This window comes from Pseudophryne corroboree, chromosome 12 (assembly GCF_028390025.1).
Source record: "Pseudophryne corroboree isolate aPseCor3 chromosome 12, aPseCor3.hap2, whole genome shotgun sequence".
Taxonomy (NCBI): domain Eukaryota; kingdom Metazoa; phylum Chordata; class Amphibia; order Anura; family Myobatrachidae; genus Pseudophryne; species Pseudophryne corroboree.
The window spans coordinates 102,062,492-102,076,436 of NC_086455.1; the positions used below are offsets into that span (position 1 = coordinate 102,062,492).

The 13,945-nt window shown below is 44.5% G+C and overlaps 1 protein-coding gene across 1 annotated transcript in view; it reads right to left on the reverse strand.

Moving 5' to 3' along the window:
• LOC134979939 (acyl-coenzyme A thioesterase THEM4-like) overlaps positions 1–13,945 on the reverse strand; it is a 170,362-nt gene that overhangs the window by 121,066 nt on the left and 35,351 nt on the right. Inside the window, exons 2-3 of the mRNA XM_063946547.1 lie at positions 8,058–8,165; positions 7,669–7,825 (exon numbers count right to left, since the gene is read on the reverse strand). Of these exons, the coding sequence (XP_063802617.1) occupies positions 7,669–7,825; positions 8,058–8,165 (265 nt within the window). The remainder of the gene's footprint in view (positions 1–7,668; positions 7,826–8,057; positions 8,166–13,945) is intronic.

The window sequence follows — 13,945 nt, forward strand, 5'->3', positions numbered from 1 at the left end:
TATTGTGCGTGCATTACATCTGGGCAAATTCCAGCACGTCCCATGTTTTGCACATACCTTGAATTTGGTGGTGCAGAATTATTTAAAAAACGACAGGGGCGTGCAAGAGATGCTGTCGGTGGCCAGAAGAATTGCGGGCCACTTTCGGCGTACAGGCACCGCGTACAGAAGACTGGAGCACCACCAAAAACACCTGAACCTGCCCTGCCATCATCTGAAGCAAGAGGTGGTAACAAGGTGGAATTCAACCCTCTATATGCTTCAGAGGATGGAGGAGCAGCAAAAGGCCATTCAAGCCTATACATCTGCCCACGATATAGGCAAAGGAGGTGGAATGCACCTGTCTCAAGCGCAGTGGAGAATGATTTCAACGTTGTGCAAGGTTCTGCAACCTTTTGAAATTGCCACACGTGAAGTCAGTTCAGACACTGCCAGCCTGAGTCAGGTCATTCCCCTCATCAGGCTTTTGCAGAAGAAGCTGGAGGCATTGAAGGAGGAGCTAAAACAGAGCGATTCCGCTAGGCATGTGGGACTTGTGGATGGAGCCCTTCATTCGCTTAACCAGGATTCACGGGTGGTCAATCTGTTGAAATCAGAGCACTACATTTTGGCCACCGTGCTCGATCCTAGATTTAAAACCTACGTTGGATCTCTCTTTCTGGCAGACACAAGTCTGCAGAGGTTCAAAGAACTGCTGGTGAGAAAATTGTCAAGTCAAGCGGAACGCGACCCGTCAACATCTCCTCCTTCACATTCTCCCGCAACTGGGGGTGCGAGGAAAAGGCTACGAATTCCGAGCCCACCCGCTGGCGGTGATGCAGGGCAGTCTGGAGCGACTGCTGATGCTGACATCTGGTCCGTACTGAAGGACCTGCCAACGATTACTGACATGTCGTCTACTGTCACTGCATATGATTCTCTCACCATTGAAAGAATGGTGGAGGATTATATGAGTGGCCGCATCCAAGTAGGCACGTCAGACAGTCCGTACGTATACTGGCAGGAAAAAGAGGCAATTTGGAGGCCCTTGCACAAACTGGCTTTATTCTACCTAAGTTGCCCTCCCTCCAGTGTGTACTCCGAAAGAGTGTTTAGTGCCGCCGCTCACCTTGTCAGCAATCGGCGTACGAGGTTACTTCCAGAAAATGTGGAGAAGATGATGTTCATTAAAATGAATTATAATCAATTCCTCCATGGAGACATTCACCAGCAGCAATTGCCTCCAGAAAGTACACGGGGACCTGAGATGGTGGATTCCAGTGGGGACGAATTAATAATCTGTGAGGAGGGGGATGTACACAGTGAAAGGGGAGATGAATTGGACGATGATGATGAGGTGGACATCTTGCCTCTGTAGAGCCAGTTTGTGCAAGGAGAGATTGATTGCTTCTTTTTTGGTGGGGGCCCAAACCAACCAGTTATTTCAGTCACAGTCGTGTGGCAGACCCTGTCGCTGAAATTATGGGTTCGTTAAAGTGTGCATGTCCTGTTTTTACAACATAAGGGTTTTTGGGAGGGCCCAAGGACAATTCCATCTTGCACCTCTTTTTTCTTTCATTTTTATTTGCGTCATGTGCTGTTTGGGGAGCATTTTTTTGAAGGGCCATCCTGCGTGACACTGCAGTGCCACTCCTAGATGGGCCAGGTGTTTGTGTCGGCCACTAGGGTCGCTTAGCTTAGTCGTCATACAGCTACCTCATTGCGCCTCTTTTTTTCTTTGCGTCATGTGCTGTTTGGGGAGTATTTTTTGGAAGGGCCATCCTGCCTGACACTGCAGTGCCACTCCTAGATGGGCCAGGTGTTTGTGTCGGCCACTAGGGTCTCTTAGCTTAGTCGTCACACAGCTACCTCATTGCGCCTCTTTTTTTCTTTGCGTCGTGTGCTGTTTGGGGAGTATTTTTTTGAAGGGCCATCCTGCGTGACACTGCAGTGCCACTCCTAGATGGGCCAGGTGTTTGTGTCGGCCACTAGGGTCGCTTAGCTTAGTCGTCACACAGCTACCTCATTGCGCCTCTTTTTTTCTTTGCGTCATGTGCTGTTTGGGGAGTATTTTTTGGAAGGGCCATCCTGCCTGACACTGCAGTGCCACTCCTAGATGGGCCAGGTGTTTGTGTCGGCCACTAGGGTCGCTTAGCTTAGTCGTCACACAGCTACCTCATTGCGCCTCTTTTTTTCTTTGCGTCATGTGCTGTTTGGGGAGTATTTTTTTGAAGGGCCATCCTGCGTGACACTGCAGTGCCACTCCTAGATGGGCCAGGTGTTTGTGTCGGCCACTAGGGTCGCTTATCTTAGTCGTCACATAGCTACCTCATTGCGCCTCTTTTTTTCTTTGCGTCATGTGCTGTTTGGGGAGTATTTTTTGGAAGGGCCAACCTGCCTGACACTGCAGTGCCACTCCTAGATGGGCCAGGTGTTTGTGTCGGCCACTAGGGTCGCTTAGCTTAGTCGTCACACAGCTACCTCATTGCGCCTCTTTTTTTCTTTGCGTCATGTGCTGTTTGGGGAGTATTTTTTTGAAGGGCCATCCTGCGTGACACTGCAGTGCCACTCCTAGATGGGCATGGTGTTTGTGTCGGCCACTTGTGTCGCTTAGCTTAGCCATCCAGCGACCTCGGTGCAAATTTTAGGACTAAAAATAATATTGTGAGGTGTGAGGTGTTCAGAATAGACTGGAAATGAGTGGAAATTATGGTTATTGAGGTTAATAATACTATGGGATCAAAATGACCCCCATATTCTATGATTTAAGCTGTTTTTTAGGGTATTTTGAAAAAAACACCCGAATCCAAAACACAACCGAATCCGACAAAAAAAATTTGGTGAGGTTTTGCCAAAACGCGTTCGAACCCAAAACACGGCCGCGGAACCGAACCCAAAACCAAAACACAAAACCCGAAAAATTTCCGGTGCACATCACTACATTCCACTACAATTTTTAATACTTCTGCCAGTTTTGGGGGCAAGGTTTTTGTTGCCAACACATGCCTGTACACAGTGCGTAACAATGATGTGTGGTGCAGCGACTTTCACCAGTGCACCAAAACCAGAGTTTCGTCTCAGCATGGCTGTAGATCCGTCCACACAAATTGAAGAAACCATATCCCACTAAAGATCATCATCTCTGAAGAAGTCATCCACAAGTTTCTTCACGTCGGCTGTCTTAGTTGTTGTTGTAAGAAGCTTACAAAATAAAAAATCTTCCTTTATCATGTCGTCTTTCACATAGCGCACAAATACAACAAGCTGGCTTAGATTGGAAACATTGGTGGTCTCGTCTAGTTGGAGGCTGAATTTTGCTGGGCTTGAAACTTGAAATCAGATCTACAGCTACTTGAGCCAAGATGTCATTGCTCATGTCATCTATCCTAGCATGATATTCGCCATCTTCAAAGCAGCTGGTTTTACAAGTATTTCACCAATGGTGTGTGGTTTTCCCTGCTTTGCGATCAGGTACGCAACTTTGTATGATGCTGTTAAGATCGGTTTGTCCATGGGTACAAAACCAAGAACAGGCAGAGTAGCCCTTTCATCGAATCTGGCTCTCTTTACCTTGAATTCAGCAAGCGTTGTGTTCTTGTATTTCTGATCTCCATGCAGCTTTAGGAAGTGTTCCCTTAGTTTTGCCAGTGCTAGACTAGAATTGCTCAACTTGGCATTGCAAATCATGCATTGAGGACGCTGACTTCCATCACATTCCGTTATACACTTGAATCCATATTGTACGTATCGTCCGACCACTTTCTTATTTTGCTCGACATAGTACCAAGGGATTGGAGTATCAAAAAGGAAATCACAAATGACGTACAATCACGACAGTCACAAGTCGACTACTGAGCGCACCAAGTTCCCTGCAGCACAGATATCAAGGCCAAGCGAGCTGCCAATGATGGCCATGTTGAGCGTGACGTCACGAATCATACAAGTGGGGTGAACGGCAGGGCTGCCAGGTCGTGCCATGTATGGCATATTTTTCCATTCGTCAGTAGCCTTCAGTTTCTTTTGGTGAAACATTAAAAATGCCATAAAAGTATTGTGTGAATGCCAAAAGTATATTAATGCACCTGGCAACCCTGGTGAATGAAATGGCCACACACCTCTGCCTAACCCCTGAGACTGACTCACCGAACCCGTAGGGTTCGATCGAACTCAGGTTAAGAACCACTGCTCTATAGTCTGCAGACATCTCCAATTATTTTATATCTCACCTAGACTGCATAGAGCAGGTTTTGGTGGGTTACTAGCGCACAAGCTACTGATGCTAGGATATACTTACCTACTCTCCGGGAGGCTCCCAAAAATAATGTGGCACTCCCGGCCACCCGGAAGAGTTGGAAAGTCTCCTGGGCCAGCAGCTGAGCCCACGCCAGCAGCTGTGACCCTGCCCACTGCCCCACTATGCCGGTATCTTGGCATAGTGTAGCTGGGGCGGGGCCACAATAAAGACGGCGTGATCTCCTAGAATGACCTTGCGGACTACAGTATGTTGGACAAATTAAGAAAAAATTAAATACTTGTATAACAGAACATATTTATAATATCAAAAGCGGTTTAGACACACAGTGTCTCTCATCACTTTTCAGAAGTTCATGGAAGAAATCCTAACAGTTTAAAATTTACAGCTATTGAAAAAGTCAGAACACATTGGAGAGGAGGGGATCAAATTGCAAATCTCAAGAAAATGGAAACAAAATAAATATTTGAACTGGGAACCTTAAAACCAAAATGTCTAAATATCTATATAGAATTAAATGTTTTTTTCTGAATATTTTTTTCGGGGACACAAACAAAATCTTTTATTAATTATACAGACTATATACTTTTTATATTATATCTACATCAAACACCCCTTTTTACCACTATGCTGAATAATATACAACATGTTCTTGCCACCTTTTAAATGGACTGGATGACTACTTCCATTTTTAATAGGAAATTGAATAAAGTTTTTTAAGCACAAACTACTATAAATAAGATTCCATCAAACAAAGGAATATCCCTGACAAAGTGCATGCCAAGCATGAAACGCGTTGGTTACTGGAAAAGTGGAGAAACTGAAGTCACGTCCCAGCACTTCCGGTTGTTCATACAGCATGGACAGAGGTTCAAAACATACAACTACCACTGCAAGGAGAAAAACATCCACCGCTGCCAGGATAAATGGTATCAATAGGGATAGATATATAGCTGTCTCCACCATCAAGCAAGGAGGCTCCACTCCATCAGTATATCCGTACCACCGCAATTGGCTGCAAACTTCCGAACAATTGCAAAGGGTTGTAAACATTGTGTTTTTTTATTTTCTTATTTCAGCATTGTGTACACATATATTTAATCACACAAACAAGCGCTCTATATATTTTGTACAAATGTCTTATCTGTAATGGAGCTGTTATAATATTCAGCGTGGACTACATAACTACATTTTATAATGCTTGTGAAGGCATCTGCTCCATTTGTGAGGCCAAAGTTAGTAGAGGCACAGATGGAGCCACGCTAATTGTGGCTCCGTCTGTGCCTGGGCGCGCCTGCCTAGGCGCACCCATCGCCTCATCTGGTGTGCGCATGCATCAGAGACGTGCACGCGCCCGATTCACATTAATGAGAGCGTCTCTGTGCACTCCTGTAGCGGGGCTAAGAGCTGGATCGCCTAGTCCCGCCGGGATGCGGATGAATAGTTGCGGCCCCAGTCGTGCAAGATACTGGCAGATATTAGAGCAGGCCAGGAGTGCAGGATATGACAAGGAAGTTGTGGTTCCAGCCGTGTAGGATATGGGCAGATATTTGAGCAGGCCAGGAGTGTAGGATTTGGCTGATGAGTTGTGGCTCCAGCCATGCAGGTTGCTGGCAGATGTTTGAGTGGGCCAGGAGTGCCGGATATGGTTGAGGAGTTGCAGCTCAAGCCGTGTGGGATACTGGCAGAGATGAGAGCAGGCCAGGAGTGCAGGATATGGCTGGGGAGTTGCGGCTCCAGCCATGCAGGATACTGGCAGAGATTAGAGTAGGCCACAGAAACCAACTAAGGCACAACAGACACCAGTATTCAGGAACAAAGGACAAGGGGCTCACGCTGCTTATATAAACTATAACCGGCAGGGCATGGCTTGGCTGGCTGCAAGATAAAGGGAACAGAAGCCAGAGAGCCCCACCAGCCAAGCACCCTTAAATGATTAATGCTATGCAGCTGGAGTTCTGCACATCTCCCACCAGCCTACTGACAGCCCAGGATCCCCAGTGGCCCCAGCGTCTTGGTCGCTTAGCAACCAAAAGGAAGGTGCTGGGCGGAAGTGCACTGACCTCCCAGTAACTTAGCAATGATCAGGGCCTGCGGGGAATATGAGCTGCTGTGGCGCGTAACAGGTAGGGATATTAGCCATCTAGGCACCTCCTCAATATTGTGGGGAGTTCATGAAATTTATTTTACAAGAGTATAATGTAATTAACACCCTCATCATCCACCTCCTCTTTAATGATCAGAGGTAGTCCTTCCTAAAAATTGTTTTGTGGGGGCCCAAACAAACCAAGCACTTCAGCCACACAAGTGTCAGTGCCTGTCGCTGAAATGCTTGGTTTTTTAAACTGTACATGTCCTTTAAATATATAAAATAAAAAAACATAAAAGTAGGTGGGAGGGCCTAGGACAATTCCATTTTGTACCACTTTTCATTCAAAATGGGCTGTAATTTTGGGAGGCAATAGGAATAGTCTTTTTGCATAGGTTATAGCTCTATTTTGATAATGGGCTACATTTCTGGGGGACATTAGTGCTGTCTTATTCTTGTATTGTCTTTTTGCCACTAGGTCTTAGCTCACAGAGATTATGGACTATACAGTTTCCTACCACAATCAATCAATCAATCAATCAATCTTTTTTTTTATTCTTCTTTTGACAATAGGCATCACTGTCATTTAGCTTACCAGCCAGCTACCTTGGTGCAGCCTTTTGGCCTATACTGGATGAAAACAATACTGTGAGCTGTGAGGTGGTTAAAATTGATTGGAAATGGTTATTGAGGTTAATAAAATGCAAAACCAAAGCCAAAACCAGTCACAGCATTTTCGCATAACCAAAACTGGATAACAAATTACAACCAAAACCAGCAAAAAAGGTCAGGCACACATCTCTTGTTTCAGCAGGAGAATGCAGTATACAGGGGATGTAGATATGTGATCACTGGTCAGGAGGCTGCCGGTCACAATACCGGCACCAATATCCCACCCCTTCCCAATCCCTACAGCCAGCATGCCGACTAACAGGGACTATTCCCACTGGTAGGTGTCCATGATACCCATAGAGTGGGAATAGAACTTGTGGCGAGTGCAGCTTGCCACCAACCCCGCACGGGGCTTCGTTGCGCTCCCCCCCTGCCGGGCATCTCAATGTCGGGATCCCGGTGTCGGTATAGTGACCGGCGGTCATGCGATACCAACCCGTATACAGTATATATATATATATATATATATATATATAGTAGCAAACTGAAGCCATCAATCAAACATTCCTTCTCCCTAATAACCCATTTTGGTCTACTCCAAGTCAATTACTGTCAAAAACAGCAATTAGCTGTTTATGGAAAGACACAGGATCATATTATACACCTCTTTTAAGAATTATAATGCACTCATATTATTATTATGTTCCTTTAGGGCCAGTTCTGCAGAGACTGTAACCTGTTAAGTGATGAGCTGTGGTGCTGTGGGAAGGGATTCGCTTCCAACCGCCATTTTTACTTAGTTCCAGGAATTTATTGTACAGATTCTGGAAGTTCTTGCTCCAGGTGGCATTAGGCAATGCAAAATCACGCAGACCTTCAGTAGTGTGTTTGATCTGGAAGACAGAGCACATCCATATATTTTATCTGCATGCTAAAGGAAGGACACAGTTAGCTGAATCATACAATATGCAATCAAGGTTTCTGTCTAGAAGCCAAATCCAATCCCATTACTGCATTGTTTTTTTTACAACTGGTGGGAGATAAACAGCATATTGCTGTAGACCCCATGGGGTAACCGTATTACTCCTGACTGCAAGCAGTTATAGCACATAGATTAATACTTACTGAGAAGTGGCAGTAAAAGGAAGCAAAAGTCTGCCGAGTAGGGAGGTTAGACAGAGCAATAGTCTGGTGGTACAGCCTGGCACAGCCTTTAAACATGGTTATTACCCCCTGCCATTAAAGAAAGTGGATATTAAAACATCTCATGCACATCTACATAGGTTAATGAAATAAACAGGCTAGTAAAAATATTCTCTATGTATCAAAGGCTATTTACAACATTCATTTATTTATCATTTATAACATTAATTGGGAGGCCAGCACAGGTAATACTGAATGCTGTGGCAAAGTAAGAGACCCCAATGGATCTTTTGTAAGCTAAAGCAGCAGCTACATATCTAGTAATCAGATATTGATTTTATATTAATCTTTTATAACTGTCTTTAGGAGAAGACCAGATTCATGTCTGATCTGCGAGATTATCGTTTTTTGCAGAGTATCTGTAGATTGTTTTACGGTGGCTGACTGGGAATGCACTCGTGACAATATATGCCTACTGAACTTTTGAAAGCTAGTCTCATGGAGATTATAGTTCGTAGTAGAATGCGGCGTGCTATTGATGTAGTGTGTGATGTCCTGCCCAAAGGGCGTGTCTAGGCTTGTTGCAAGATATTTTGGGAAATTTTGCAATTATTGATACTAACATTGCTGCCTGCAATAATGGATTAATTGTTTGCAACTATTCTTTATATTTCTTTTCTTCTCACTCAACACAAAATACATGATAAATGTGATGCCTATGCAATAAATTCCAAATGTAATTTGACCTTGTGTGACTTTAACATTAAGCATATATTTCTTATATGTATTTTGTTGTATTAGATGTTATTCCATTATGAACACTGGACTACTTGCAACTTGTATGCCCTACATACTGTATATTTATTGGCTGTGCTGTTTTCCAAATCTTTATTGTACACTCCAAATTATTACAGACACCATATACATGAATTAAACAAATGTGTTTAACTAAAGATTACTAATAGAATTCTTACAATCAGACAAAGAAGCACTCAGCACATGCTCTGGCTCACAGCACACATACAGCACAGATAAGAGGTCCTTATGTGATCATGTACCCCCTGCTCAGCTGCTGTTTCTCCTACCAGGGGACCAACAAGGAGCTAATGAGAGTCGTCAGTAGAGACTCCTGTGCAATTACAGCCATCCCAATAACTGCAGCAAATCACTGTCCTTGCCCAGAAACTCTTTGGTGGCCCCCTGGAAGGCTGAGTTGAATCTGTAGTGAAAAATCCAAAGAATCCGATATTTTTGAATTACAATCTGGGACAGCACACACAGGAAGCAGGAAGGGTAGGCAACTATGCCTGTAAGTTATTGCAGGCATTTAGACTGATGCGCTATGGTACGTGCAGAGATTACTGGAGGAGGGACCTTTCTCTCCTCCATTCCAGCTGCTGAGATTTTAGCACTCTAGCTTTTTGCTTCATAAATACCGGCACAATATGTGTCTTAATAATAACTCTCCCTGTTTCTTCTACAACTTAATTTGCCTTCTTGGTTCACTTTTCTTAATGCTTGTACTGGATTTTGGGGTGGAGAGATTGAAAATTGTGTCAGATGTGGAAACAATATTTATTTGAGCACCATGGCCCTTACTCTTGGTCTTAATGCTTTCATGTTGTAGCAGGGGAGAAAGAGTGAATAGTGATGATGTTGAGTGTTATCTATTGCTATTTGTTCTTCAATTTTAGCAACAGAGGCCTTAGCTTTTGTGTCATAAAAACGGTCAGGCCATTATATTTTACTCTTATGTCCAACTGCCAATATTGATTGATTGTTCAATAATTATTTTATTGACTATGCTGTACAAGTATCTTTGAGCTTCAGTATTTATTTTCAGTCACTTGCCCAATAAAAGTATTTTAGCTGCATCATTTGCTCAAATTCTAGGTCAAAACACTAAACCTAGGAGTGTGGAATATGTTTGTTGACAATGGTCAATTGTCATTTGCTCCCATCCATTACCAGATTTTTGTTCCAACTAGCCAAATTGAGCATTAAATCTTTAGGTGTATGGGCAGCTTTACGCGTAACATAGTTTCATAATTGCATATCATAAAAAATTAATAAGTTAAATAAATGTATGGGAACTTGGAGAAAGAAACAAAACATTCAGTATACTGAGACGCCCTTCTGAGCCAAGCACTTCTATTTGTGTCACCGATTATGTTACTACAGTTTAACAAGTCTGAATATAGGGCTTTATTCAGGTCCAGATAGACCTGTGGCGCATACCGCAAAGTACCAGTGTTTGATACTTTGCGCATGCACCGGACCTGTACTGAGTATGTGCAGCAGACATCTGTGATGGTGGATGCAAGCCAGCACCAGATTCTCAGTGATTGACCAGGCTGATACTGTTTGGGGGTGGGGAGGGGGCATCTACAGCCTTCATTTCTCAAAACAGAGGCACGTCAATGCAATTGCATGGATCGACAAGACCAGGATCTCCGTTTGAGGACAGAGCTTTCCTAGCCTCTTGGTAGCTCCTGTGGCTGTCAGCTTGTGTGACTGTGGCCAGCCGATGGTGTCTGGATGATCTGATACTGCATCCTTGGATGCAGCTCGGATCAGAAATACATGCAGGAGGCATGACGCCTTTTACTGCATTGCCATATTAGTGCTATTGCTGCTGCTACTATGTAAGCAGCAGCGATAGCACCTCCAACCACATCTGAATCAGGCCTCTAGTTGAAAATGTGTGCTGTGTATGCTCATAGACAATAAGGCTAACATTACTGGTTTCGTTATTCTAAAATAGTGTTTGGTACGTGGAGTTTCCAGAGTTTTATGTGGCGCATGTAATCATACCTCCCAACTGTCCTGATTTTGGCGGGACAGTCCTGCTTTTCGAGCACTTTCTGTCACAAATAGACACCAGAAACCCCAAGTTTGTACCAATGCTGCCTCTTTTCAGTAGTTCATCACTCACCTGTTCCTGCAGGACAGGTTATCTAGGTATCTTCTGATTTTGAGCTGGAACATGGGCGCAACCATCTTTCAGTCAGGTGATCACAAACCAGCTAGTCTGGCTGCACATGACTGCTTCAGCCAATCCAGACCTGGGTTCCCCTATATAAAGCCCTTCTAGCATTCCCTCCAGTGCCAGTACAACTTCTGTGTTCCTGTATGTATGTCTGTACAGCATTACCCAGAGTTTGGCTCCACAGTACCCTATAATGTCACTCTTCAACTCTCTGCACCAATGCCAGGACTCTAGATTTATCCCGTGAGGATTATCACACCATATAAAGGTATCCTCGTACCTATCACTCTTCCAATTTCCTGCACATAGTCAACATCCTACTGCTTTGGCAGGGCACTGTAGAAAAATGAAAAAAGGTTATTTTATGTGCATAACCTGCTATAATGCAGTGCAGCTGTGGCTAGCTTCTACACCTGCATCCCACATGATGATGATGGTGTAGAGGCAGTCAGACAGTTGATTTCAGAAACCCTCTCTACCATGATCCTCCAGTGGATTTTTTTTTTAAATTACTTATATTGGCCCTAAGTACTGTAGGAATTATTGTTTACATGATGGCCAGTACTACCTGCAGAGGGCAGAGTGTGTTATGGGGTCCTCTGTGGCCCCATTGTGTGCCAACGCCTTAATATACATGGTGGAGAGAAATCTATTATTTTGTGACAACAGTGTAAATTTTAATATAGCAATGCACTTACAGTACATACTGTAGATGACCTGCTTATTTTGTGGGTTGGGGCAGAAAGTGAGTTAGGCTGTGACACACGGTGCAATATTTCCTTCGATTTTGACTATATAGTCAAAATGGTAAGAAAAGATAGTGCATATCGCACTATGTGTGTAGCCTTTGCAATGCCGATGAGTGGTCCCGCGGGATCAGCATCGCAATGAAAAATAGACTCTGCAGGCAGCCCAACATTGACTATATAGGCAAGGCCAGGCTCCGGCCATGTCGAATAGTCAATGTCGGGCTGGCTGTGTGGCGCATCACGCCTTGTGTACACAGCCTAAGTTACCTTATTGGAAGAACAAAATTATTCAACTAGTGTTGTCAAATTAATACACAAAATTAGTAATAGAAATATCCAGTTTTAGGATGTTGATATATAATAACCACCAAAGGGCAATCAATATCCATATACCTGTATACAGTTTATACATATTTGTGGTGGTGTCACACTTGTATTAAATAAGGGGTTATATGTACTGCCCCATGCACAAATAATAATATGCATACCATCCAACTGTACCTTTTTGGCAGGTACAGTACCTTTATTTTATGGTCTGTACTGATTTTTGACTCTCCAAATTTCCATTGAAATTACCCGTGGCCATGCCCCTTTTCTAATTTGTACCGATTTTTATGTGTAAAATGTTGTTGGGTATGAATATGTGATTACACAGGCATGTAATTCCAAGCAGCCTCAGCAACTGCTCACAAGGTCAAGAGCAGGTCACATGACCAGTGTCAGGTGGTATGATAGGGACCAGTTTGAAGTGAATAGTAGTTGGTCAGAGGGAGTCCTGAGGTAACTGCTGAGAGAAACTGGTTGTGCAGTGAAAGGACCACTGACAATGCCTGTGTGTGAGAGTTACATTAAGCCAAACAGCAGATCTGTAGTGCTGAACCATAGGCAGTGACCACGTAAAGCTGGGATCCAAGAGCCAGCCTCCCCTATTTGCCTGTCAATGAAAAAGACAGACCTGGAGGAGTGGCACTGTGATAGACAGCACTGCAGGCCAGTGACACGGCTATAGAAGGCCTCGGCTTGGAGTGACAGCCGGTGAGTGGTGACGCAGCTATCTCCCCGCCTCAGGGCCGCATCGGAGGCAGCCCTGTCTCTAGACAGACAGGTGGTGGGGGGAGGGGAGCTCCTGACTGATAGCACAGTAAGAAAGCCACATCTGTATTGAAAGGGACATTCATATCCCTCTTACGTCCTAGAGGATGCTGGGGTCCATTTTAGTACCGTGGGGTATAGACGGTTCCACAGGAGCCTTCGGCACTTTAAGACTTTTCAACAGTGTGAACTGGCTCCTCCCTCTATGCCCCTCCTCCAGACCTCAGTTTAGAAAATGTGCCCAGGAGACTGGATGCACACTAGTGGAGCTCTACAGAGTTCTGCTAGAAAAGACTTTGTTAGGTTTTTTATTTTACAGGGAAGCTGCTGGCACCAGCATCCCTGCTTCATGGGACTTAGGGGGGGGGAGTAGGAACCAACTTCTCAATTAGTTAATGGTTCTGCTTCCGCCATTAGCTCCTGAAGGGTACTGAACACAGCCCAAGCCTGGCCAGCGTTCACTCCCACAGCACTGCTGCCACCCCCTAACAGAGCCAGAAGTCAGAAGGCTGGTGAGTATATTACCGGAGTCCTGCAGAGAGGGGATCCTCCAGTCATCGTTGGTGGCAATAAAGGTACAGCGCAGCGGCTGAAGCTGCGCAAGCATGCATCTGAAAACACACACAGGGTGCAGGGCGCGGAGGGGGGCGCCTTGAGCTGCATGGAAAATCCTTACTCTCACTGGCAAAACGGTAAATACATGTATAGCCTCTGATTTACAAACCCCAGCCAGTATAAAAATCTTTGTAGCTGAGGCAGGAAGGCATGGCTTCTCCTCAGACTTGCCAGACACTCACTCTGCCATTTTCTCCTGCAGGGTCACAGAGAAAAGCTGACAGACACTGTTCCTCCTCATAACAACGCTGAAACAAGTACCAGGGTGTTATAGGGAGGGGGGGGGGAGTGTTTATTACATTACATTTGTATAATAAATATACATATACAATTCTCTTCATATAGGGCGCAGTGTGTGAGCTGGCAAATCTCTCTGCGTTTCTCTGACAGATTTTAGTGTGGGTATGTCACCGATAGCTCCTGTG